Source organism: Oncorhynchus kisutch, linkage group LG25 (genome assembly GCF_002021735.2).
Source record: "Oncorhynchus kisutch isolate 150728-3 linkage group LG25, Okis_V2, whole genome shotgun sequence".
NCBI lineage: Eukaryota > Metazoa > Chordata > Actinopteri > Salmoniformes > Salmonidae > Oncorhynchus > Oncorhynchus kisutch.
The window spans coordinates 18,213,983-18,240,823 of NC_034198.2; the positions used below are offsets into that span (position 1 = coordinate 18,213,983).

Genomic DNA, 26,841 nt, shown 5'->3' on the forward strand with positions numbered 1-26,841 from the left:
GTGATTCACCTGATAGAGGGGTAATTAAGAGAAGGGAAAGGATATACCTCGTCAGTTGCACAACTGATTTAATTCCACCCGAAATGTGTCTTCTAAATTTAACCCAACCCCTCTGAACCAGAGGTGCGGGGGGCTGCCTTCAGTCGACGTCGTCAGCTCCCGGGGAACAGTTGTGGGTTAACTGCCTTGCTCAAGGACAGAACGGAATATTTGAAGCAGCAACCTTTTGGTTACTGGTCCAACGCTCTGAACCGCTAGCCTATTAAGTAGGTGTGTGCGCACACCAATGCAATGCTATAAAGTGCTGAGCTGTTCACTCACCAAAACATTCATCTTCACCTGCCTCAACACCTACATTTACTGATCTAAGTGTTGCATATTTCTCCCTCATGGTTAGGGTTAAGATTTGGGAAGGATATGCTGATCCTAGATCTGTGCATGATGGCAATGTCTACCGAGAATGCCAACTTATTTCTGAGGAAAACCTTGGACCAGTGTAAGGATTGAGAGACCGTATCTAGAGAGATGGAATGTTGATTGACAGAGAGCTGACCACTGAGTTGTTTTGTCTGTCTCTTCCTACATGTTGATGTTATTCTCCCACTGGAGGATTCTGCTCTTCAACAGTCTGGAACATTCTTGAACATTTACCAACAACTGCAGAACACTGCTTGTCTGGCAGCTGGCATTGAACTCTTCTCAGACTTTGGCAGGAGGGGCATTTTACAACCTAGAAACCAATATCTCAGACACACACCTTATCTGTTCTCATACCCCGCCAATTTCAGTACATCATACACTTACAGTGAGGGAAATAAGTATTTGATGCCTTGCTGATTTTGTACGTTTGCCCACTGACAAAGAAATGATCAGTCTATCATTTTAATGGGAGGTTTATTTGAACAGTGAGAGACAACAAAAAAAACGCACGTCAAAAATGTTACAAATTGATTTGCATTTTAATGAGGGAAATAACTATTTGACCCCTCTGCAAAACATGACTTAGTGCTTGGTGGCAAAACCCTTGTTGGCAATCACAGAGGTCAGACGTTTCTTGTAGTTGGCCACCAGGTTTGCACACATCTCAGGAGGGATTTTGTCCCACTCCTCTTTGCAGATCTTCTCCACGTCATTAAGGTGATGTTTGGCAACTCGAACCTTCAGCTCCCTCCACAGATTTTCTATGGGATTAAGGTCTGAAGACTGGCTAGGCCATTCCAGGACCTTAATGTGCTTCTTCTTGAGCAACTCCTTTGTTGCCCTGTCCGTGTGTTTTGGGTCATTTGTCATGCTGGTATACCCATCCACGACCCATTTCCAATGCCCTGGACGAGGGAAGGAGGTTCTCACCCAAGATTTGACGGTACACATGGCCCCGTCCATCGTCCCTTTGATGCGGTGAAGTTGTCCTGTCCCCTTAGCAGAAAAACACCCCCAAAGCATAATATTTCCACCTCCATGTTTGACGGTGGGGATGGTATTCTTGGGGTCATAGGCAGCATTCCTCCTCCTCCAAACACGGTGAGTTGAGGCCAAAGAGCTCAATTTTGGTCTCATCTGACCACAACACTTTCACCCAGTTGTCCTCTGAATCATTCAGATGTTCATTGGCAAACTTCAGACGGGCATGTATATGTGCTTTCTGGAGCAGGGAGACCTTGCGGGCGCTGCAGGATTTCAGTCCTTCAAGGCGTAGTGTGTTACCAATTGTTTTCTTGGTGACTATGGTCCCAGCTGCCTTGAGATCATTGACAAGATCCTCTCATGTAGTTCTGGGCTGATTCCTCACCGTTGTGATGGTCATTGTAACTCCACGAGATCTTGCATGGAGCCCCAGGCCGAGGGATATTGACAGTTCTTTTGTGTTTCTTCCATTTGCGAATAATCGCACCAACTGTTGTCACCTTCTCACCAAGCTGCTTGGCGATGGTCTTGTAGCCCATTCCAGCCTTGTGTAGGTCTACAATCTTGTCCCTGACATCCTTGGAGAGCTCTTTGGTCTTGGCCATGGTGGAGAGTTTGGAATCTGATTGAGTGATTGCTTCTGTGGACAGGTGTCTTTTATACAGGTAACAAACTGAGATTAGGAGCACTCCCTTTAAGAGTGTGCTTCTAATCTCAGCTCATTACCTGAATAAAAGACACCTGGGAGCCAGAAATCTTTCTGATTGAGAGGGGGGGGGGTCAAATAATTATTTCCCTCATTAAAATGCAAATCAATTTATAACATTTTTGACGTGCGTTTTTTTTGTCTCTCACTGTTCAAATAAACCTACCATTAAAATTATAGACTGATCATTTCTTTGTCAGTGGGCAAACGTACAAAATCAGCAGGGGATCAAATACTTTTTTCCCTCACCGTATCTGTCTGCTAGGGGTGTAACTGTACACATGTTCATACCAACCCTTTCGGTTCGTGGACATTGGTTCAGTCCGCATTGTGACGCTGAATGAATACATAAAAAATATATCCCCAAAATAAAAACACAAGGCCTACAGGCTCTGCCTACGCTGCAGTGTATGCCTCAAGTAAATTTGAGCATAATTTTTTTTGTTCCGGCCATTCTGTTAAAACTAGAGCCTATGCACACTTTGTAATCAAAATTCTAATCTTAATTGGCACATTTCAAACGGTCCATTTGTGGAACTAGCTCTGTACGATGGCGAGTGGTGGGGTCGATGGAAAATCATCCTGGTTTTCCATCATTTAAATCTCCAGTTTGGGAACATTTTTGGCTTCCCAGTAGATTACAACGGCGATGGACAGAGTGAGTATGTCACCGTTGCTCAATAAGAATAACCTATGCCAGTGGTTTCCAACTCCAGTCCTCGAGTACCCCTGACACTACACACTTATTGTTGCCCAAGACAAGAACACCTGATTCAACTTTGTCAACTAATCATCAAACCCTCAATGAGTTGAAGCCGGTGTTTATTGTCTGGGGCTACAACAACGTGTGCTGTTGGTGGTACTAGAGGACTGGAGTAGGGAACCACTGGCCTATGCAGCTGCCAACACCTCAAGCATGTTTTTATGCCAACATCACCCCAGTATTCCTACCACCGGAGTAAGACGGAAACGCAAAAAATAAATAAACTTAAGTCTCCCCTCTTCATTCAAGCAGCCCTTCGTGGCCAATTCTGACTGGGCCAAAGAAATTACAAGAGCGATAGGTATGTTTATAGCCATGGATATGCGCCCACTCACAGCCGTTGAGAGGAATAGGGGGTTTCAGCACCTCGTGAAAGTGCTCGAGCCACGTTACCAACTTCACCCACCCGCACCCATTTCAGCAAACTACGCACTCTATAGAAGCAAACTAAAGCTGAAGTTGTCAATGAATTGGCTAATGCAGCCTCTGTTGCGATGGATGGACCTCCAGGGCTACCGAGAGCTGCTTGACAGTGACAGCCCATCATTTTACACCGGAGTGGGAAATGAGAAGTATGTGCTACAGACACACGCTCCTGTTACGAGTCACACAAGTGTGCATAATGCATCTCTTTGTAAGAAAACATTATAGCATAAGACTATACAATGTCTAAGCCATGTTTACGTATTGATTTCACACATATATTGCACATAGTGCTGTTGCGTAATCGTGTGTTTTCAATTAAGAAAATGCAAAGTGTTATTCCTGATGGTGCTCTCATCATATATGACTCATGATCATGTGTGGAATCAGCAATACAAACACTTTGGATTTTCTTAAATAAACTCAAATTAACTACAGTAACTGTTTACATTTCATTTCCCCCGCTGTGCCCGAAACCGAACCGTGAACCAAAACCGCAATAGCGACCGAACCGTGGGTTTGGTGAGCCGTTACACCCTTACTGTCCTCCCTCCAGTAGTATGCTACTTGTTGACAGAGAGCTTACCGTGTCACTGCTGACTATGGTGGTACTGCAGGCCAGTGTGACAAATGTGAAAGTGATGGTTGTTTAGACCAGGTGACCAGACCAGTTTAGACAGAGGAATTTCACAGGTATGTAAGATGTGCAAGAGTGGTGGTGACATAGCACAGGCAAGTTCAGGTGAGTGGAAATACGGTTAAGTAGAGATACAGTACATAACTAAAGGATAAGTAGGGGTGTGAGTGGAAGACAAAGCCCAGGTGTGTGTGTACCTGTAGGTGACTGGAGCAGCGTCCTGGTGGTTCAGGGGGAATCCGGATCTTGTCGGGTGACATGTTCCTCACTTTCTCTGAGAACAGAGCTGGGGCGGAGATAGAGAGAGAAACAACCAATCAGAGGAGCAGACGACAGACAGATATAGATGCTGTATAGAAGCCTTAGAAGCTTCTAGCAGCTACTTCTTTATCTTTAGAAGTGAACCCAGAAATTGTCTGTAAAGTCAGTGAGTGTTGAATCAACATGTTTGGTGCATTCCTAAGCTGACAGTTGTTCTGTGTGTGTGTGTGTGTGTGTGTGTGTGTGTGTGTGTATTTGTTTGTTTGTTCGGAGCATCTGGTCCTGGTACGAGACCTAGGCACCACACCCAGGGAGTGTCTGTTGGGGCCTGTGAAGAGAAACAAGGCTCCCCCCTTTTTCAACTCTTCTCTCCTCAACTCTTCCGTTCTTTCTCTGACTCCAGGCCAGGCATTCTTCAGTGTCACTAGAGCCTCCTCAGCGGGAGAGTATTTTACAGTCACTCAGCACCGTCAATCTAATAAGGCTTTAAATCAGAGGTGTTGAACTCATTTTGCCCCGGGGGCCGCATTCATTCGTCAACGAGCTCCGGAGGGCCACACTGAAAATTGGTTATATATTCTCACTGTCAAAATTTGCTAAACATTGTCCTCTATCTATTGTTTTTGGAACTGTCGATGCTCCTTGACTGTCTAGTGATTATTAGCGACCTGGACAGTCAAACTATGAATGTCGGTCTACTGACTGTGCACCGTGATCCAGAAACCAACCTGATCTCATAGTTTCCAGTTGGATTTGGCGTAACTTCTAATTTAGACCCATGTGGTTACATGGCTCAAGAAATTTTAGGAATATAGGTCCATTATCATTTCTACACAGTTTCAATTTGGTTTAAGTCATTTTAAAAAGTATATTGAGTTCATTTCCCCCTGGATCCGGCCCACATGTGACACCCCTGCTTTAAAACGGTTGAGAAAAAAAAAGAAATAAATTGAAGGTACACTTCACATGTGAGAACAGTTAAGTAGGGTCCTTTAGCCTGTATTGTAGGTCACATACAGTATGTTGTGTAGTGAAGCAGCTCCTCCACGCACCAAACACACTCCACTTCAGTCCTTACAGGTAGTGTTCTCTCTCCCTCTCTACTCGTCTCCCTCTTCTTTTACTTGTTTTGTTTGATGCCCAGGTAGAACCAAAAGAAAAACCCCACCCCTCACACGACCCTGCTTGACCCTACCCTTGCCGCTCCTCCCCCACTCCATTCTGCCTTGTGTCTGTAGGTGAGAGGGGTATGACACTCCTACAGGGAGGAGTGGCTAACTGAGCAAGTACACACACTTGCACAGACAGGGGTCCACGCACACTCACTAGAGTAAACAGAAAGAAACCATAACAGAGTAAATGATGTACTCTGTGACAAGCACACACTAAACACAAATATTGCACTTGGCTGCATGAACACTTATGAACAATAGAAAATACCATGGCCTGGGGTGGGGAAAAACCTGACCAGGCACGTCAGACGAGTCAAGGGCCTTAGCATGAGCATGTGTTGCTTTCCATGAACACAGGCTGCCATGTGTGTGTGTGTGTGCGGCAACAGGCACATAGCAGACATACTGTACAGTGATAGTGGTCCGAATTAGGGTTGAATATCAGGAACCCGTTACCAAGATTGATCACCCAAAACCACTCCCGGAAGATATAACTGCGAGAAACCGGTAAATTCAAATAAATTATTTATATGAACAGAATGGCCTGAAATGGAACTTAAATTATATGTGATGTCTAAATCTGGCTTCTCTGCGGCCTTTGCATGATGAATCATCAACTCTCAGGGTGGGGACAGACAGCCCATCTCAATATGGAGCGCAGATCACAACACATGTAGACCCATCATCTCATCATGGTAACTTTTTTGTTCTTGTGAAAGGAAGGACTATAATTGCTGCAGCATAGTCTATGCCACAGTAATATAAAGACAGAATGCGTGTCTAATTTACACATCTCCATCTGGTTTTGGGAGGTCGACTTATTTAAAAAAAAAATCAATCAAATGTATTTATAACGCCCTTTTTTACATCAGCAGATGTCACAAAGTGCTAGTGGTAAAGATGTCATTTTTTCCAATTGCAGCTGCAGAGTTTTAAAATGGCCCATCACTCAAATATTGCTGGTTGAAAATCAGTGAACGCACAAGCACTCTCTCGCAGCCTCTCTCTCTCCCTTCCATTCAAATTGCATCTAAAATAGATAATCCTGTTAAAAGACTGATATATATATAGCAAGTCTAGCCTACCTCTTTCAGGTAATACATTCAATGCACTATTAGCCTTATATTTAGCTAATGAATGACAGTTTACGCATAATAAGCTTCTAACTTATTGCTCGTCTCTTGAGCAATACGCACGCACCTGGCTTCTCTCCTTTAAAAACGCTCCTTAGCTCTTGGAGTCCCATGCAGGAAAATCTAGATGAGGACAGCTTGCTGGACATCGTAGTTTTTTTTGTTGCATTTCTTATACCATTAGACTATTAGAAAAGGGACACGAGCTCTTGTTTGCTGAATGTTAGATACAACAGCCAATAGAACTCACGGGTGGATTGAAAGAAGAGCGAACGCGTGATGGCACTAGGCTATTATATCTAGATCTATGTGTCTATGTTTTTCTGTCGTGCAATAGCCTATATATCATATATGTATTGGATAACGGCACAATAATTTGGGCTTTTTCAGGCTTGGGCTCATTAAAGGTCTAGTGTAGGGCTCCTAATGTATTTAATGTATGGCTCATCAGGCTCCGGTAAAATCAGGCTTGAATTTTCGATCAAAGCTCTAATCTATCTATATGCTTTTGAATGACACTTTCAGTTTTGGCAGGAAATACCAGGTTACCCAGGTGGAAAAGTGATTCATCATTCTAAAATACCAGGAAAATATTCAACCCTAGTCTGGGATCACAGCTCCCTCTAAAACCACAAGAGGCTACGCCCTGCATGATCACCTCTGACTAGGCCTGCCTGAAGCTACTTCTGAATAACAGTAGCTTGAACAGGGGTTTGATATAGCAAGATAAGAGTATTTTCTTTGGAAAATTAAAGCACCCGTGCGTTAATATGAACACATTTTTTTTGGAAGATGTTCAAAGCTTTTAAAGCAATAAATCAAATCGTATTTGTCACATACACATGGTTAGCAGATGTTAATGCGAGTGTTGCGAAATGCTTGTGCTTCTAGTTCCGACAATGCAGTAATAACCAACGAGTAATCTAACCTAACAATTTCACAACAACTACCTTATACACACACACACACACAAGTGTAAAGGAATTAAGAATATGTACATAAAAATATATGAATGAGTGATGGTACAGAACGGCATAGGCAAGAAGCAGTAGATGGTATCGGTTATATGAGATGAGTAATGTAGGGTATGTAAACATATAAAAGCGGCATTGTTTAAAGTGGTAGTAATACATGTATTACATCAAGATGGCAAGATGCAGTAGATGGTATAGAGTACAGTATATACATATGAGATGAGTAATGTAGGGTATGTAAACATTATATGAAGTGGCATTGTTTAAAGTGAATAGTGATACATTTTTCATCAATGTTTACATTATTAAAGTGGCTGGAGTTGAGTCAGTATGTTGGCAGCAGCCACTCAATGTTAGTGATTGCTGTTTAACAGTCTGATGGCCTTGAGATAGAAGCTGTTTTTCAGTCTCTCGGTCCCTGCTTTGATGCACCTGTACCGACCTCGCCTTCTGGACGATAGCGGGGTGAACAGGCAGTGGCTCGGGTGGTTGTTATCCTTGATGATCTTTATGGCCTTCCTGTGACATCGGGTGGTGTAGGTGTCCTGGAGGTCAGGTAGTTTGCCCCGGTGATGCGTTGTGCAAACCTCACTACCCTCTGGAGAGCCTTACGGTTGTGGGCAGAGCAGTGGTGATACAGCCCGACAGGATGCTCTCGATTGTGCATCTGTAAAGGTTTGTGAGTGCTTTTGGTGACAAGCCAAATTTCTTCAGCCTCCTGAGGTTGAAGACGCGCTGCTGCGCCTTCTTCACCACGCTGTCTGTGTGGGTGGACCAATTTAGTTTGTCCATGATGTGTACGCCGAGGAACTTAAAACTTACTACCCTCTCCACTACTGTCCCGTCGATGTGGATAGAGGGGTGCTCCCTCTGCTGTTTCCTGAAGTCCACGATCATCTCCTTTGTTTTGTTTTGTTAAGTGTGAGGTTATTTTCCTTACATAACACTCCGAGGGCCCTACAGGAGAGGGCTCAGAACGCACCCTTGTGGGGCCCCAGTGTTGAGGATCAGTGGGGTGGAGATGTTGTTACCTACCCTCACCACTTGGGGGTGGCCCGTCAGGAAGTCCAGTACCCAGTTGCACAGGGCGGGGTCGAGACCCAGGGTTACCTTAGCTTTCTTGGGAACAGGAACAATGGTGGCCCTCTTGAAGCATGTGGGAACAGCAGACTGGGATAAGGATTGATTGAATATGTCTGTAAACACACCCTCCAGCTGGTCTGCGCATGCTCTAATATGGCAACTGCATGGGCTAGTCCAGAGTGTAGTCTATATTCAGCAGATACACACAGAGAAGCTGCAAAAATTGACATTGAAAGGCAGGCAGGCAGACAGTGAGACAAACCGGCATTGAGAAAGGCAGTGAGACATGTGGAGGTCACTGCCAGACGACCAGAGCGGAAGCCAACAGAGCTCAAGGCTCATTCAACAGCCAGCCAGACAATTCAACTCCCACCATTAAACAGACAAAGCCCATCTTCATGCTGCTTGCTGGCCTGGCACTGCGTGAGACCTTTAGACCAGAACTCTGTGACATTTCCTCCTAACAGAAGCCGACCCAGTGGAACAGAATGGGCCCAGGGATGGAATGTACAGTGACAGTCTCAGGCCACGATGATGAGTCACAGTTAAGACACTGGACAGTGGCTGTGTTTTTCAAAAAGCTTTTGTCAATTTCCCCATCTGTTTTGTTGGAGTAATGTGGAGAAGGGGTGGGGTTGTACAGAGCATGTATGACATTCTATTTTGGCATTAGCAGGCTCTAGTATACACAGTAGAGGAAGTGAAGGTATGATGGGTACATACTACTGTTTTATGGCCTAACACTGTAGGGCAGTGTGTATCAGCCAGGGCCACTCCCTGTTCTCTCCTGCCGTCCTGCTGCTTTTGTTACACTCATATCCTGCCTAGCTCTGAGCATGCATGCACGCACACACCGCACGGGCGCACACACACACACACACACACACGCACGCGCACGCACGCACGCACACACACACACACCTTCCGTCAGCTAATGCTGCACCAACGCCCACCGCTTGTGTACCTGCAAGTGAGTATAAGTTGACCACATGACTCACAGGCCCAACGGGTTTATGACCGTTTCCTGTGGCACATTTATAACCTGAATTACCCCGTCTGAAGACAAACAAAGACGTATTGTACTGCTTAGGGTTGGGCGATATTACGACAGCATCGTCTATCGCCGATGATTGATAGCCATCGTCGATTGTGAACTGACAAGTGACACATTCCTATTTGCTTATAGACTATTTAAATAAATATGTTATACAGTGGGGCAAAAAAGTATTTAGTCAGCCACCAATTGTCTAAGTTCTCCCACTTAAAAAGATGAGGCCTGTAATTTTCATCATAGGTACACTTCAATTATGACAGACAAAATGAGAAAAACAAATCCAGAAAATCAAATTTGTAGGATTTTTAATGAATTTATTTGAAATTATGGTGGAAAATAAGTATTTTGTTATATACCCTTTGTTGGCAATGACAGAGGTCAAACATTTTCTGTAAGTCTTCACAAGGTTCACATACACTGTTGCTGGTATTTTGGCCCATTCCTCCATGCAGATCTCCTCTAGAGCAGTGATGTTTTGGAGCTGTTGCTGGGCAACACAGACTTTCAACTCCCTCCAAAGATTATCTATGGGGTTGAGATCGCCTTCGTTGCCCGGGCGGTGTGTTTGCGATCATTGTCATGCAGAAAGACCCACCCACGTTTCATCTTCAATGCCCTTGCTGATGGAAGGAGGTTTTCACTCAAAATCTCATGATACATGGCCCCATTCATTCTTTCCTTTACACGGATCAGTAGTCCTGGTCACTTTGCAGAAAAACAGCCCCAAAGCATGATGTTTCCACCCCCATGCTTCACAGTAGGTATGGTGTTCTTTGGATGCAACTCAGTATTCTTTGTCCTCCAAACACGACGAGTTGAGTTTTTACCAAAAAGTTATATTTTGGTTTCATCTGACCATATGACATTCTCCCAATCTTCTTCTGGATCATCCAAATGCTCTCTAGCAAACTTCAGACGGGCCTGGACATGTACTGGCTTAAGCAAGGGGACACGTCTGGCACTGCAGGATTTGAGTCCCTGGCGGCGTAGTGCGTTACTGGTAGGCTTTGTTACTTTGGTCGCAGCTCTCTGGTCATTCACTAGGTCCCCCGTGTGGTTCTGGGATTTTTGCTCACCGTTCTTGTGATCATTTTGACCCCACGGGGTCAGATCTTGCGTGGAGCCCCAGATTGAGGGAGATTATCAGTGGTCTTGTATGTCTTCCATTTCCTAATAATTGCTTCCACAGTTGATTTCTTCAAACTAAGCTGCTTACCTATTGCAGATTCAGTCTTCCCAGCCTGGTGCAGGTCTACAATTTTGTTTCTGGTGTCCTTTGATAGCTCTTTGGTCTTGGCCATAGTGGAGTTTGGAGTGTGACTGTTTGAGGTTGTGGACAGGTGTCTTTTATACTGATAACAAGTTCAAACAGGTGCCATTAACACAGGTAACGAGTGGAGGACAGAGGAGCCTCTTAAAGAAGAAGTTACAGGTCTGTGAGAGCCAGAAATCTTGCTTGTTTGTAGGTGACCAAATACTTATTTTCCACCATAATTTGCAAATAAATTCATTTAAAAAATCCTACAATGGGATTTTCTGGGTTTTTTTTCTCATTTTGTCTGTCATAGTTGAAGTGTACATATGATGAAAATTACAGGCCTCATCTTTTTCAGTGGGAGAACTTGCACAATTGGTGGCTGACTAAATACTTTTTTGCCCCACTGTATACAGAACGCACAAGAAGAATGTAGGCCAGACAGAATGGAGAATTAAACCAAAGCAGAACAAAAATGTCCAGTCAGAAAATATTGTTTCTCTCTCTCTGTCAGTTGCATGGGCATTAGGCTATAGCCTAAACCTTTTCATTTGTTTTTAGTTTTTATAAACAGACAATTCTTAGCTATCCTTTGTCTAGCAGTTTTAAAAAACGTTGGCAATATTCCCTTCTCTCTCTCTCTCCATTCGATAGGCTATGAATATGACTTTGGGCTATAGGCTAACGTTAGGCTTTAAAACATTTTATACATGGCTTTTTCAACAATGAATGTAACAGAGATCCATTTCAAAAAGTTGGTTGAATTGCCCCAAAAAATTAAGGTAGCCAGAGGACTAATAATGATATCAAAGGACTAACAAACAATAACAAACAATATCAATAGCCTATAGAAAAAAAACCTTAAACCTGATTAAAAGTTTAATCAGGTTTAAGCTTATTAAGAAATAAATTGTTCATACGGGGTCGGGAAATAAAATAAAAAATAAAATAAGTCACCGCATGAGGTTGAAAATAGGGGTCTGAATGTTAAAACTAAATTGAATCCCTAACTGAAGCAGTGTTTTTTCCTCCACAAAATAATGCATTTAATCAAGATCATTAAGGGACATATCCAAGGTAAAACAAATGAAAATGCACATAGTTTGCTGTCCTTTCAGCTGCTTGATGTGATTGTGTGTTAGCTTTAGTTGGCTAGCTAGCAAAGGAGAAGTAACGTTAGCCTAGCTGTCCTCTATAACTATCTTATTGACCCAACAAATCAGCTAGTTGTTGCCTATTAATAAAATATTAAATCCTTATTTTTTTAAGTTCTTGTCTTTCGTCATTATTGGGCCTCTGCTAGCTAGCTACATGCCAAGGATTTGTTTAGCAAAGAAACTTGGAATTAACAGAATGAACGAGTCAAAACATGAGAATATCATTAACAACCAGCCTATTTGGTTAGCAACTTCAGAACTAACTACTGGTTTTTGCCCAAACTATATAATTTGGTGGAAGGATGAAATAAACAGAATTTACTAATTTAGTTAATGAAAACATGTCATTAATCCTTTTTCTTTAAATATGTTGGCAACCACTTTATAAAAGCAAAAAGCAATATACAACTTAATGTTGGCAAGCATCCACACCAGCAGACCGTTTATCATTCGGCAGTACACCTGTCAATCAACTGATCAACGCATCCTACCGCACACTGTAGGCCTATTAATAAGGAGGTACACCGCAGACCACTCAGTGCTTTCAGGGTGAGTTTATTGTCATAGTGACAACTGGTACTCGGGCCGAGCCAAATTCAGCTTATCTGGCCCAATTAACTGTTTCGTTTCAGGAGAAGGGCCATTTGGAGGTTATTTGGCAGGTGTTGAAATGCCAATATCAAAACGACAAAAAAACGAAGAATTGTGATTTCTCACCTCCAAGTCATGGAATTTGCTAGGTCATTAAAAGCAAACATTTGAGACAGTCTCTGCAGTCCTATAGCTATCAGAGGGGGGCCCCTAATTTAGAGAATCTATAAATGCTTTTACTACAGGCTATGGCAGTAGTGCACATTCACTTCCATAGCAGTTGTTCTAGGCTACCAGCATGCAAAATAAACATGCACATCATCTTACAAAAAAAAATCACTGCGGTTAAAATGCAGTAAAACTGCATTACAATGAAATAACTGTTGCTTAATTAATGATATCTGGTAAGTTGCTGTGTGTTGGCTTCTAATGACTATATTTTGTTTCTGTTCATTGCACTGTTTGTGTTGCACATTTTCTTTTGTTCCAGTGAATGCAATTTTGATGTTCTATTATGACTAACTACATTTTCACTTAGGGGTGTACTCACTTTTGTTGCCAGTAGTTTAGACATTAATGGCTGTGTTTTGAGTTATTTTGAGGGGACAGCAAATGTACACTGTTATACAAGCTGTACACTCACTACTTTACATTGTAGCAAAGTGTCATTTCTTCAGTGTTGTCACATGAAAAGATATACTCAAATATTTACAAAAATTTGAGGGGTGTACTCACTTTTGTGATATACTGTATTCTATACCATCTACATCTACTATTCTATACCATCTACTACATGCAATTCCTTTACACTTGTGTGTATGTGGTAGTTGTGAAATTGTTAGATTACTTGTTAGATATGACTGCATTGTCAGAACTAGAAGCACAAGCATTTCGCTACAATCACATTATCTGCTAACCATGTGTATGTGACCAATAGAATTGGATTTTTTTTATCCATCAATAATTAGATTTTGTATTATGTACCTGAATTTGACCCTGAGAATGACAATTATATTATCCCTTAAAGCTTTTAAGCAATTAACATAATGCGTGCAGTACATTTATTTTAATTTCAGTAGCTAAATAAGGAGGTAGGCATATCAGTTTCAGCTAAAATTTGGATTGGAATCAGTCTCGCAGCAATAGATCTCCCCGGGCAGGATTCCTGCTGGCTCTTGCTCAGTGCTTCAACATTCCATACGGCATGTTTGGAACAAAGCGCCAGGTAGGCCACACAACAACGCCGCTGGGAAACGATAGTTTCTCGAAATGTACACAAAACATGACTGCTAAGTGGTAGTCCCTGTTCTCCTGCATTCTTGTTTTGATTTGGAAGTTAACGTGGTGGTTTGTTGGAGAGAAGAACGTCAAGGAAAGTTTAGCTAGCTAGCTGGCTAATTTTAGCTAGCTAATTTGAATTTTCTGGCTTATCCTCCATCGACACGGAAATTGGAACATTTTCATTTTTACCAGTTGTCGCTAGTGAACGTTTTGACTTTGACATATGTTTGGTTAGACTTAATCTGAAATTGATTAAATAGTTCCCCCCACCTCATCAATCTACGCACAATACCCATAATGACAAAGCAAAACAGTTTTTTTAATGTTTGCGACTATTAAAACATTTAATATCACATTTACATACAGTACCAGTCAAAAGTTGACACCTAGTCATTCCAGGGTTTCTTTATTTGAACTATTTTCTACATTGTAGAATAATAGTGAAAACATCAAAACTATGACATAACACATGGAATCATGTAGTAACCAAAAAAAGTGTTCAACAAATCCAAATATATTTTATAATGGAGATTCTTCAAAGAAGCCACCATTTGCCTTGACAGCTTTGCACACGTTTGCCATTCTCTCAACCAATTTCACCTGAAATGCTTTTCCAACAGTCTTGGAGTTCCCACATATGCTGAGCACTTGTTGGCTGCTTTTCCTCACTCTGCAGTCCAACTCATCCCAAACCATCTCAATTGGGTTGAGGTTGGGTGATTGTGAAGGCCAGGTCATCTGATTCAGCACTCTCCTTGGTCAAATAGCCCTTATACAGCCTGGAGGTGTGTTTTGAGTTCTTGTCCTGTTGAAAAACAAATGATAGTCCCACTAAGCGCAAACCAGATGGGATGGCGTATCGGTACAGAATCGTGTGGTAGACATGCTGGTTAAGTGTGCCTTGAATTCTAAATAAATCACTAATAGTGTCACCAGCAAAGCACCTCCCACACCACCTCCTCCATGCTTCACGGTGGGAACCACACATGCAGAGATCATCCGTTCACCCACACCGCGGTTGGAACCAAACATATCAAATTTGGACTCATCAGACCAAAGGACATATTTCCACCGGTCTAATGTCCATTGCTCGTGTTTCTTGGCTGAAGCAAGTCACTTCTAATTGGTGTCCTTTAGTAGTGGTTTCTTTGCAGCAATTCGACCATGAAGGCCTGAACAGTTGTTTTGAGATGTGTCTGTTACTTGAACTCCGTGAAACATTTATTTGGGATGCAATCTGAAGTGCAGGACTCCAATCAAGTTGTAAAAACATCAATGATGATCAATGGAAACAGGATGCCCCGGAGCTCAATTTTGAGTCTTGTAGCAAAGGGTCTGAATAGTTATACTTTTTTAATTAGCAAACATTTTTAAAAACCTGTTTTTGCTTTGTCATTATGGGTTATTGTGTGTAGATTGATGAGGAAAAACATTTATTTAATCCATTTTAGAATAAGGCTGTAGTATAACAAAATGTGGAAAAAGGGGTCTGAATACTTTCCGAATGCAGGAAGTGTGTGTGTGTAACATTTTACGCTAGACTAATTCTTGAAATGTGTACCCCCAATATGGTTGTGAAGATTTTCTTGATTCATCAGGGACCCTTGTATTTGTGTATTTTGTATTTGACAATAAGATACATTTAGCCTAATCCTGCAACTCCCTCAACACTCCTTACGTTACAACTTTCACCTGCCTTGTTCAATTTGATTCTCTTTTTTGCAGGAATCTTCTAGCTTGGATGGAAGGATGGAGGTGTGAACAAAGTGAAGGAGTACAGAAGTTATTCAGTCAGCTGACTAAGAACTGTAAAAAGCCTATGTTTTTCTCTATCTGCGTATGTCTGCCTGCCTGCCAGACTCTATGTGTATTGATCCCGATAAATGTATCCACAATGGCACACGCGTGCAGCCGGTTTGGGTTCCGTGTAATGCAATCTTTCACATGATTTGCAACGGCCATAAAGAGCTCTGCAAGTCATCCTAGTTAACAGCTGGAAAAGAAAGCGCTGATTACAGAAAGACCCACTGCAATTTGCTTACCGCCCAAATAGGTCCACAAACGATGCAATCACACTGCACACTGCCCTAAACCATCTGGACAAGAGGAATACCTATGTGAGAATGCTGTTCATCGACGACAGCTCAGCATTTAACACCATAGTACCCTCCAAACTCGTCAAGAAGCTCGAGACCCTGGGTCTCGACCCCGCCATGTGCAACTGGGTACTGAACTTCCTGACGGGCCGCCCCCGGGTGGTGAGGGTAGGTAACCCGCTGATCCTCAACACTGGGGCCCCACAAGGGTGCGTTCTGAGCCCTCACCTGTACTCCCTGTTCACCCACGACTGCGTGGCCATGCACGCCTCCAACTCAATCATCAAGTTTGCGGACGACACTACAGTGGTAGGCTTGATTACCAACAACGACGAGACGGCCTACAGGGAGGAGGTGAGGGCCCTCGGAGTGTGGTGTCAGGAAAATAACCTCACACTCACCGTCAACAAAACAAGGAGATGATCATGGACTTCAGGAAACAGCAGAGGGAGCACCCCCCTATCCACATCGACGGGACAGTAGTGGAGAGGGTAGTAAGTTAAGTTCCTTGGCGTACACATCACGGGCAAACAGAATTGGTCCACCCACACAGACAGCGTTGTGAAGAAGGCGCAGCAGCGCCTCTTCAAACTCAGGAAGCTGAAGAAATTTGGCTCGTCACCAAAAGCACTCAAACTTCTACAGATGCACAATCGAGAACATCCTGTCGGGCTGTATCACCGCCTGGTACGGCAACTGCTCTGCCCACAACCGTAAGGCTCTCCAGAGGGTAGAGAGGTCTGCACAACGCATCACCGGGGGCAAACTACCTGCCCTCCAGGACACCTACACCACCCAATGTCAAAGGAAGGCCATAAAGATCATCAAGGACAACAACCACTCGAGCCACTGCCTGTTCACCCCGCTATCATCCAGAAGGCGAGGTCAGTACAGGTGCATCAAAGCAGGGACCGAGAGACTGAAAAACAGCTTCTATCTCAAGGCCATCAGCCTGTTAAACTGCCACCACTAACATTGAGTGGCTGCTGCCAACACACTGACTCAACTCCAGCCACTTTAATAATGGAAGTTGATGTAAAAATATAATCACTAGCCACTTTAAACAATGCTACTTAATATAATGTTCACATACCCTACATTACTCATCTCATATGTATAGGTATATACTGTACTCTATATCATCTACTGCATGTAATACATGTATCACTAGCCACTTTAAACTATGTCACTTTGTTTACATACCCTACATTACTCATCTCATATGCATATACTGTACTCTATACCATCTACTCCATCTTGCCTATGCCGTTCTGTACCATCACTCATTCATATATTTTTACGTACTTATTCTTTATCCCTTTACACTTGTGTGTATACGGTAGTAGTTTTGGAATTGTTAGATTACTCGTTGGTTATTACTGCATTGTCGGAACTAGAAGCACAAGCATTTCGCTACACTCGCATTAACATCTGCTAACCATGTATATGTGACCAATAAATTTGATTTGATTTTAACAACCAAAGAATATCAACAAATGTACACATGCGTCTACAAGCGGCTCTGCTCTGATCTAAAATAGATATCTAGGCTACTCTTCGATCGTGGGTGATGGAAGAAAAGCCCCCCGCGCCCTTAAAATAGAACAAGGCTTCTCAGATGCGCTCCTAAGCCTACAACACAATCACCAACTCAGTCGGAGTTAGAGTTGGGGTTTTTTTGCACTGAAAAGGGGCTTTTATATTGATTCAATCCCAATTTCAAAAGTTGATAGAAAATAGTTTAAAGCCAGGAAAAACAGTGTACATTTTAGTGAAGTTAAATCGCGTGCGTCTCTGGGCAGGCAATTCTGTTTCGGTTGGGCGCAGACCCCAGGCTGAGTACCCCTGGTATGTCAACGCTCTATGGGTACATAATCACAAATGGACATAGGTGGAATTCGCCCAACCCTAGTACTGCTAGCTATCTATAGCAGTTAATCATTATTTAGACCCCTCAAATGCAACTCGAGACCTCGAAGCCAGTTCCACTGCACTTTTTCATTGTTCCTGTCTAACTGGGGATTTAGACTTGGGACACCAGGTGTGTGCAATTAATTATCAGGTAGAACATAAAACCAGCAGGCTCTGGACCTCACAGAGTAAGAGTTGAGTACCCCTGATTTAGACCATAGCATTATAAATGTAACAGTCTGAGCATATAACGGCTGATGGCCGCAGACTAAATATTTCACCCCAAGTTTGTATTGTGTCTGTGTCTTAAACACGTTTGTCTGTTTGTGTACTCACCGACCAACTCATTGGGGTCCTTCCTCTCTGCCTCTGGGATTTCCTGAAAAGCGAGAACACAGGGTGGGGGTGGGGGTGGGGGGGGGTTGAACGTCAGTCAAAGAACCATGCACGGTCCTGGATGTGAGGGTCAACATTGCCCGGCAGCATAACATCACTGTTGATAGAGATCAATTACCCCAATTATATCACTCGTTAACAGTTAACTATTAGAATAGGGTAATAGCAGCGGAATGGTCTGCAATAAGATATTAGTTTGTCAGCCATGGTGATGTGACAGGTAGGCTAAAACTGAATGAGGTTTCCTGATTATTTCAACTGTGCTTTATCTTTCTGGAAAAAATGCATATCAAAAACAGTCGTTTGGCATAAGATTCCTTTCAGGGTATCATGGCAAACATGTGGCTACAGGAGTTTCAGGACATTCTTGTGAAAGCAGGGGCTTGGCAGGAGGTGGGGTGATGTGAGCTGCTTAGAAAATACGGCCTGTCCTCGCCAGAACTGTGGGCATAACACAGGTTCAGCAGAAAGAAACAGTGCTCCTATTCAGTGGCAATGGAACACACACACACACACTGCCACCCAGTCACCTAGCAACTGCATGGACACATCCAAGAATTGTCTTGAAGAGGGCAGAGGGCCAAACTAAGTAGAACAATGGGAGGAGCGAGGAAGGGGAGGAAGGATATAGTGCAGACATGGCTTACCAGAGGTTCTTTTGAACCCCTGAATGAATTTCCATCTCACTGTAATGAATGACAGATTGACTGCATCACGACTCGTCACTGTGAGAGTTATTGATGCGTTTGAACTGTCTGTTCACACAGCTCAGACACCCATACTTATACCACAAGACGTGCCATTAGAGTTCTCTTCAGTCCCAAAGTCCAGAACAGAGGCTCGGAAAACCACAATACTACACTGAAAAAAAACATAAAAACGCAACTTGTAAAGTGTGTTGGTCCCATGTTTCATGAGCTGAGATAAAGAAATACCCAAAGAAATGGACATACGCACAAAAAGCATATTTCTCTTCATTTATTTAATTTGACAGATTTCCTTCTATGAACTGTAACTCAGTAAAATCTTTGAAATTGTTGCGTTTATATTTTTGTTCAGTACACAGAGCCATGAACACATTGAACTCTTCCACATCAGGAAATTCAAGCTAGCACAGTCAAATCTGAGTAAAGAGAAGAAAAAGAAAAAAAACATGGCACACTGTGGACTGTGAAGATGCATCATTTTTGGATATCTTCACAGTCCACCCCACCCTCAGAACATCCTGCAGTTGAAGAAGTGGATGTGAAGGTCCTGGGCTGGCGTAGTTACACGTGGTCTGCGGTTGAGGCAAAGTGGACGTACTGCCAAATTCTCTAAAAGAAATGTTGGAGGTGGCTTCTGGTAGAGAAATTAACATAAAAATATCTGGAAAAACCTCTGGTGGACATTCCTGCAGTCAGCATGCCAATTGCATGCTCCCCCAAAACTTGATATCTGTGGCATTGTGTTGTGTGACAAAAGGGCACATTTTAGAGTAGCTCTTTATTGTCCCCAGCACAAGGTCCACCTGTGTAATGATCATGCTGTTTAATCAGCTTCTTGCTATGCCACACCTGACAGGTGGATGGATTATCTTGACAAAGGAGAAACAGGGATGTTAAAAAAATGTATGCACAACATTTGAAAGAAATAAGCTTTATGTGCGTATGGAACATTTCTGGGATCTTTTATTTCAGCTCATGAAACATGGGACCAACACTTTACATGTTCCGTTTATTTATTTTTGTTCAGTGTAAAACAATACAACAGGGATGTTGTAATATTGTACATTTCTATAATGCACAACACATTCAAAAAAATGACGTAGTATGTATTGTAATATAGTACCTTTTAATATGGTACATTTGTAATGGTGGAGCATTGCACGTTTCTATAATGCCCAACGTCCTGTGACTACTTACACAGTAATGCTACTGACACAGAACATAGGCAGTACACTATAGTACATAGTTTCTCAACTTTTACTGTACCAACGACCAGTGGAATAGAGTCCTAGTCCTTTTTTAACCAGCTCATGACTTAGACAAATACAACATGTAAAAACACCACTGGAGACTCAACACTATAACTGTGCCTCTTGCCTCCCTGTTGTACAGCCTGTCTCTGCAACTCTACTGCTGTCACTCGGTCTTTAAAATGTGCAGTTTTGTCACACAACACAATGCCACAGATGTCTCAAGTTTTGGGGGAGCGTGCAATTAGCATGCTGACTGCAGGAATGTCCACCAGAGCGGTTGCCAGAGAATGTAATGTTAATTTCTTTACTATAAGCAGCCTCTGTCATTTTAGAGAATTTGTCAGTAAGTCCAAACGGCCACACAACCGCAGATCACGTGTATGACATCGTGTGGGTGAGCGGTTTGCTGATGTCAATGTTGTGAACAGAGTGCCCCATGGTGGTGGTGGTGGTATGCAATGGGCAGGCATAAGCTACGGACAACGAACACAATTGCATTTTATTGATGGCAATTTGAATGCACAGAGATACCGTGACAAGATCCTGAGGCCCATTGTCGTGCCATTCATCAGTTGCCATCACCTCATGTTTCAGCATGATGTACAACTCCATGTCGCAAGGATCTGAAAATGTCCCAGTTCTTCCATGGCCTGCATACTCACCAGATATGTCACCCATTGAGCATGTTTGGGGTGCTCTGTATTGACGTATACAGCAGCTTGTTCCAGTTTCTGCCAATATCCAGCAACGTCACACTGCCATTGAAGAGGAGTGGGATAACATTCCACAGCCTGATCTATGCAAAGGAAATGTGTCGCGATGCATGAGGCTAATGATGGTTAACCAGAGACTGACTGGTTATCTGTGACCAATAGATGCATATCTGTATTCCCAGTCATGTGAAATCCATAGATTAGGACTGAATGAATTTCATTTGACTGATTTCCTTACATGAACTTTAACTCAGTAAAATATTTGAAATTGATGCTTCAAATGTATATTGCTGTTCAGTATATTTACACTACCATTCAAAAGTTTGGGGTCGCTTAGAAATTCTTGTCGAAAGAAAAGCATTTTTTTTGTCCATTAAAATAACAAATTGATCAGAAATACAGTGTAGAAATTGATAATGTTGTAAATGACTATTGTAGCTGGATGATTTTTTATGGAATATCTACATAGGCGTACAGAGGCCCATTATCAGCAACCATCACTCCTGTTTTCCAATGGCACATTGTGTTAGCTAATCCAAGTTAATCATTTTAAAAGGCTAATTGATCATTAGAGAAAAAAAATGCAATTATGTTAGCACAGCTGAAAACTCTGATCAATTTGATGTTATTTTAAATTGACTTTTTTTTCATTCTTTTTTTCAAAAACAAGGACATTTCTAAGTGACCCCAAACTTTTGAACAGTAATGTAGGTACACTATTGTTTTGATGTGTTGTCTTGAACACGTTTGGACCCCAGGAAGAGTGGCAGCTGTCTTGGCAGCAGCTAATAAGGTTCCTAATAAAATACTTTCAGCCAGAGAGAGAATTACAGCAACAGAACAGCGTGGCCAAACTGCCATTATTCTGGGTTACTGCGTCTTCACTATGGGCCAAACACAGGTCAAGGGGGTAGAGAGAGGGCAAGAGATACAATCAAACAACCCCCTTCTCTCAACCCTTACCCCACTCTGTCCCTGACATGATCAAGAGCCAAAATGTGATAACCAGGGCACGGACATATTTGGTGACAACCCCTCCGCCCATCGCTTTCTCACTGAAAAGGGGGAGAGGCCGTGTGTTGGTTCTATGGTTCTTCTCGTCTGTGGCATTAGCCCAAGCCCACCCCAAGCCTTTCAAAAGAAAGCAGGCCACAATGAAAGTATCCCAACATCTCCATTACGTTATATAAATGAATCACCTCTATAAATCCATTCCATTATTACTGTTATATGACACAAAAGTACATCTATAACTCAGATATGGCATTTTAAGTCTTTCTCTATGAAAAAATGAATTATGAAATCCAATCTAATCAAAGCCATTGCATTTTCAGGCCATAAGTGAAAACAGCAGATTGATAAATCATGCCTGTGTAACCAACCAAGCTATTACTCAATAGTCTGGCTAAGAGTTGGAGACGAGTTTGAAAGAACTGCTACTCGTTTAACTCCCCTAGATTACCAGTAAGCAATGTTGAACTTTCACACGAGAGCTTTCTCCTAGATATCTCTTACAAAAACTAGCCTCGTCTAAACCAACTCTATATGACTAGAAAAAGACATAAGGAAAGGCCTGTTGCACCTCAACGCAGTCGAAACAGAGTTCAGCTCTTAGGACAAAGTGTGGTTCAATGGTGTGGCTGACAAGGCATAACTCATAATAAATAGTGAGACTCCGGTGTATAGGGCAGCAGTAGCAAAATATAAACCAAACTCGTGGGAGTATAGTAGTAGTAGCCAGTGAAAACACCCCCCCCCCCCCTTTGGCAGGTTCTGGATCAGTTTACCGCAACTCTACCTCTCTGACAGATACACATGCACACAACATCTCACCAGTCCTCCACCTCTCTACCTGATCCCCCCCCCCCCAGGCCCTCCTGACCTGCATCAATCACTGTGGCAGGAACTGGAATATAGTCCATCGAAACACACTGTTCCAACTCATACACTGAATGCTGCACTATCAGGGTGGGGCTGGCTAAGGGTACAACCCTGCTCATCTGAACTTCACTATTCAAAAAGGTATGCACCTTTAAATGACACATCTTGATCAAGCTTGGTCTTATTGGTGCGGATTTAACATGATAACTATAATTCAAAGTGTATATGCAAAGGTTTTTCATCCAGTGTGCACAACCAAGCAATACTTTACTTGAAATAATGGATGTTGTTTATTCCGCTCTATACTGGTATCGGTGAATAGAGACAAAACATTATAGCTCAACACTACCACCTAGTGGCACTACCATAATTTGAACAAAATCCTTGCTTTTCTTTGCACCCCCAGAGACTGTTGGTTAGCCCCATGAACCCCTAACAAACATTTCACAAGTACAAACCATACCAAAATATGGGGGGGGGGGTTAAATACCTTATAATCATCTGTGTCTCCGCCCTCATCAGACTCTTCCATTTCCTAATGAAGACAAGAATGCAAATGGTTAACAGTGTGACCACACACACTCATACATGCACCGCTGACAAATACCTCTAGCAGGGTGCTGTGGGAAAGAGACTGACTAAATTAGAAGGATAAAGAGAACTGACTGAGTTACGCGAGCTCTCCCCACTGTCCTCGTCTCCAGATGCCTTGTCGCCGCCATCCTCAATCCGGCTAATGTCGTCCTCTCCATAGGCAGCAGACACCAGACCTACTCCATGGCCCTCTGCAGAATGACAGAGCTTGGTTATCAGGTTGGAAACACAGCAGCATTCAGTTTGCCCGGCTTCCTGACCTAATATCAAACGGAGATCGGTTAGCCTCTATTCTTTGACATTTTCGTAATGCGTGTGCCTTGTATAACAAGTACCTATAATAAAAACAGCTTTTTCAACTTACTCTACTGGTTGGTCATTATGCCAATAGATATTTTAGACAAACATATCTACAGGAAAGTAATATTGATCTGTTTCCTCCCCTGGCAATGCCTGTCTGATTTATATCACCTGACGCATGGGCAAAGCAATGTTAACAGCTGAACGAGCTCAGCAAAGGTTAATCCGGTATCCTTGTGACATCCCTACCCTACCCTAACCTTACCATAACCCTTACCTAACCGTAACTATTTTAAAATGTGAACTTCAAAGTGGGTTAGGGATGTCCCAAGGACCCCCGGATAGCAAATAAAATTTTACTTGTCACATACGCCGAATACAACAAGTGTAGACTTTACTGTGAAATGTTTACTTACGAGCCCAACTTACTTTTCTTCCCAACAATGCAGTTAAAAAGTAGGAAACATTTGCTGAAAAAAAGAAGATGCAACTAATAACAAAATAACGAGACTATATAATACAAGGAGTGATGTACTGGGCCATATGCACTACCCTGTCGGTCAGATGCCAAGCAGTGATACAGCCAGTCAAGATGCTCTCGATACTGCAGCTGTAGAACTTTGAGGATCTGAGTGCCCAGGCCAAATCTTTTTAGCCTCCTGAGGGGGGAGAGGCATTGTCATACCCTCTTCACAACTGTGTTGGTGTGTTTGGACCATGTTAGGTCCTTAGTGATGTGGACACAGGAACTTGAAGCTCTCGACCTGATCCCTACAGCCCCTCCCAATAGGCGGTCTCATCGTCGCCTGTAATCAGGTCTACTTCCGCCGTGTTGTCGCCAAACTTAATGATGGTGTTGCGCAGCTAAACAGTCGTGGGTAAACATGAAGTACAGGAGGGGATTAAGCACGTACACCTGAGGGTACCGTGTTGTGTCAGCGTGGCGGATGTGTTACCTACCCTCACCGCCCAGGATCCAGTTGCAGAGGGAGGTGTTCAATGCCAGGGTCCTTAGCTGACACAACACGGTGCCCTCAGGTGTACATGCTTAATCCCCTCCTGTACTTCATGTTTACCCACGACTGCTTAGCTGCGCAACACCATCGATGTTTCCACAACATTATTACAGTCCACCTGTGGTAAATTCAATTGATTGGACATTTGGAACCACCAAGACTGAGCAATCTGGGGAGAAGGGCCTTGGTCAGGGAGGTGACCAAGAACCAGATGGTCACCCTGACAGAGCTCCTCTGAGGAGATGGAAGAACCTACCAGAAGGACAACCATCTCTGCAGCACTCCACCCATTAGGCATTTATGGTAGAGTGGCCAGACAGAAGACAGTACTTAGTAAAAGGTGCGACAGCCCGCTTGGAGTTTGCCAAAAGACACCTAAAGGACTCTCAGACCATGAGAAACAAGATTCGCTGGTCTGATGAAACCATCTCTGAAGTAGCTGTGCAGCAACGCTCCTCCTCCAACCTGACAGAGCTTGAGGATATGTAGAGAAGAAATGGGAGAAACTACCCAAATACAGGCATGACAAGCTTGTAGCGTCATACCCAAGCAGAATCGAGGCTGTAATCACTGCCAACGGTGCTTCAACAAAGTACTGAATAAAGGATCAGAATACTGATGTAAATAATTCATTTCTGTTTTTCATTATGGGTTAGTGTGTGTAGATTGATTAGGGGGGAAAAAAAGTCATACATTTTAGAGTAAGGCTGTAATGTAACAAAAATATGGAAACAGTTATGGGGTCTAAATACTTTCCAAATGCACTGTACATTAAATGGTTTGTTAGGATGGTAAATATATACTGAACAAAAAGTAGTTTTCCATGTTATTTGATCAAGAAAAATATTACATTAGATGTGGATGTTGTGTCTTTGCCCATAACTTTGCACCTTTTGATGTAAATGTTTGAGGACAGGTTGTTTGTTTGTTCTTTCTGTATTCCATTAAAATGACAATCGCAGAGAATGGGACAAGGCAACAACTCTTACAATTCCAACTATTGAATCCTGCAAAACACGGTTCTTCATTATATTGCCTAAGTGGAGATGCTGAATTTATTTTTGCCGGCAGACACTTTCAGCATTTGTCAATTTCCACACTGCCATGCAGCGTGATATGGGCAAAAGAAATCTAGGCCTAGTTAATTGAACTGTTGGAATGATGGAAATATGATATTTTTTCAAATCTTATAGTTGGAACATAGTGGGCAGCAAGTTGAATACATTGTTGTTTGACATGACAACAAATTAATAAGCCAGTGAGAAATGATTGACAGGGTAGGAACCAAAGTCTGTCAGTGTTTCCAGGTGACCCTAATTAGATGTTGCATTACATATGTTCATACTTCATGTAGCTAGCTAGCCAGCCAACATATTCATGCTTTGCCTATTCCTCTCTGATAATATGTTGCACAAACATGCATACCTAGGCCTACACCAGCACTGGTACCAGGCAGTATTAGCTAACTATATACATTTTCTCTGACTCTTAGTACATTTAGCAAGCTAGCTAGCCTGCTAACTTGCGATTAGCATTAGCAGGCGAACACATTTTAGCAACACCTTGCTAAGAAAAGACAAACTAGCAACCAGTAGTTTGCAGATACAGAAATAAATTGTAATTATAGAACTCTTGTGGAAAGCAGCATGTCACCAACATTCTTGCATCCATCTGACCATTTGGAGTGGACGGCAAGGAAGTGCTCTCTCCTTGAGTGACAGGGCTTATTGTGTTTAGCAGCATGCAGCAGCAAGAGTGAGATGACTCAAGAAGCAAAGGGCATAAACTATAAAAAATGACATATGCACTGGAGATGCGCATCACATTTAACAAATCAAACATTGAAACACCATTATAGAAGGTCAAGTAAAAACTCAAATCGGTCCTTGCATCAATACCGTTATATAGTAAAATGTGGTATACCGCCCAGCCCTGGTCAGGGAGAGATCTAAAATATCAGTAAAGACACTTGCCAGCTGGTCTGCGCATGCTACGAGTACACATCCTAGTAATCCGTCTGGCCCTGCAGCCTTGAGAATGTTAACCTGTTTAAAAGGTCATACTCACATCGGCTACAGAG

General features: G+C 42.7%; 1 protein-coding gene across 4 annotated transcripts in view; it reads right to left on the bottom strand.

Annotated features, from left to right (window-relative positions):
* sap30bp (SAP30 binding protein) overlaps positions 1 to 26,841 on the bottom strand; it is a 43,471-nt gene that overhangs the window by 6,528 nt on the left and 10,102 nt on the right. For all 4 annotated transcript variants that reach the window (XM_020460837.2, XM_020460836.2, XM_020460835.2 and 1 more), the window contains exons 2-5: positions 23,518 to 23,636; positions 23,342 to 23,386; positions 18,238 to 18,280; positions 4,131 to 4,219 (exon numbers count right to left, since the gene is read on the bottom strand). In XM_020460837.2, coding sequence (XP_020316426.1) covers positions 4,131 to 4,219; positions 18,238 to 18,280; positions 23,342 to 23,386; positions 23,518 to 23,636 — 296 coding nt within the window. The remainder of the gene's footprint in view (positions 1 to 4,130; positions 4,220 to 18,237; positions 18,281 to 23,341; positions 23,387 to 23,517; positions 23,637 to 26,841) is intronic.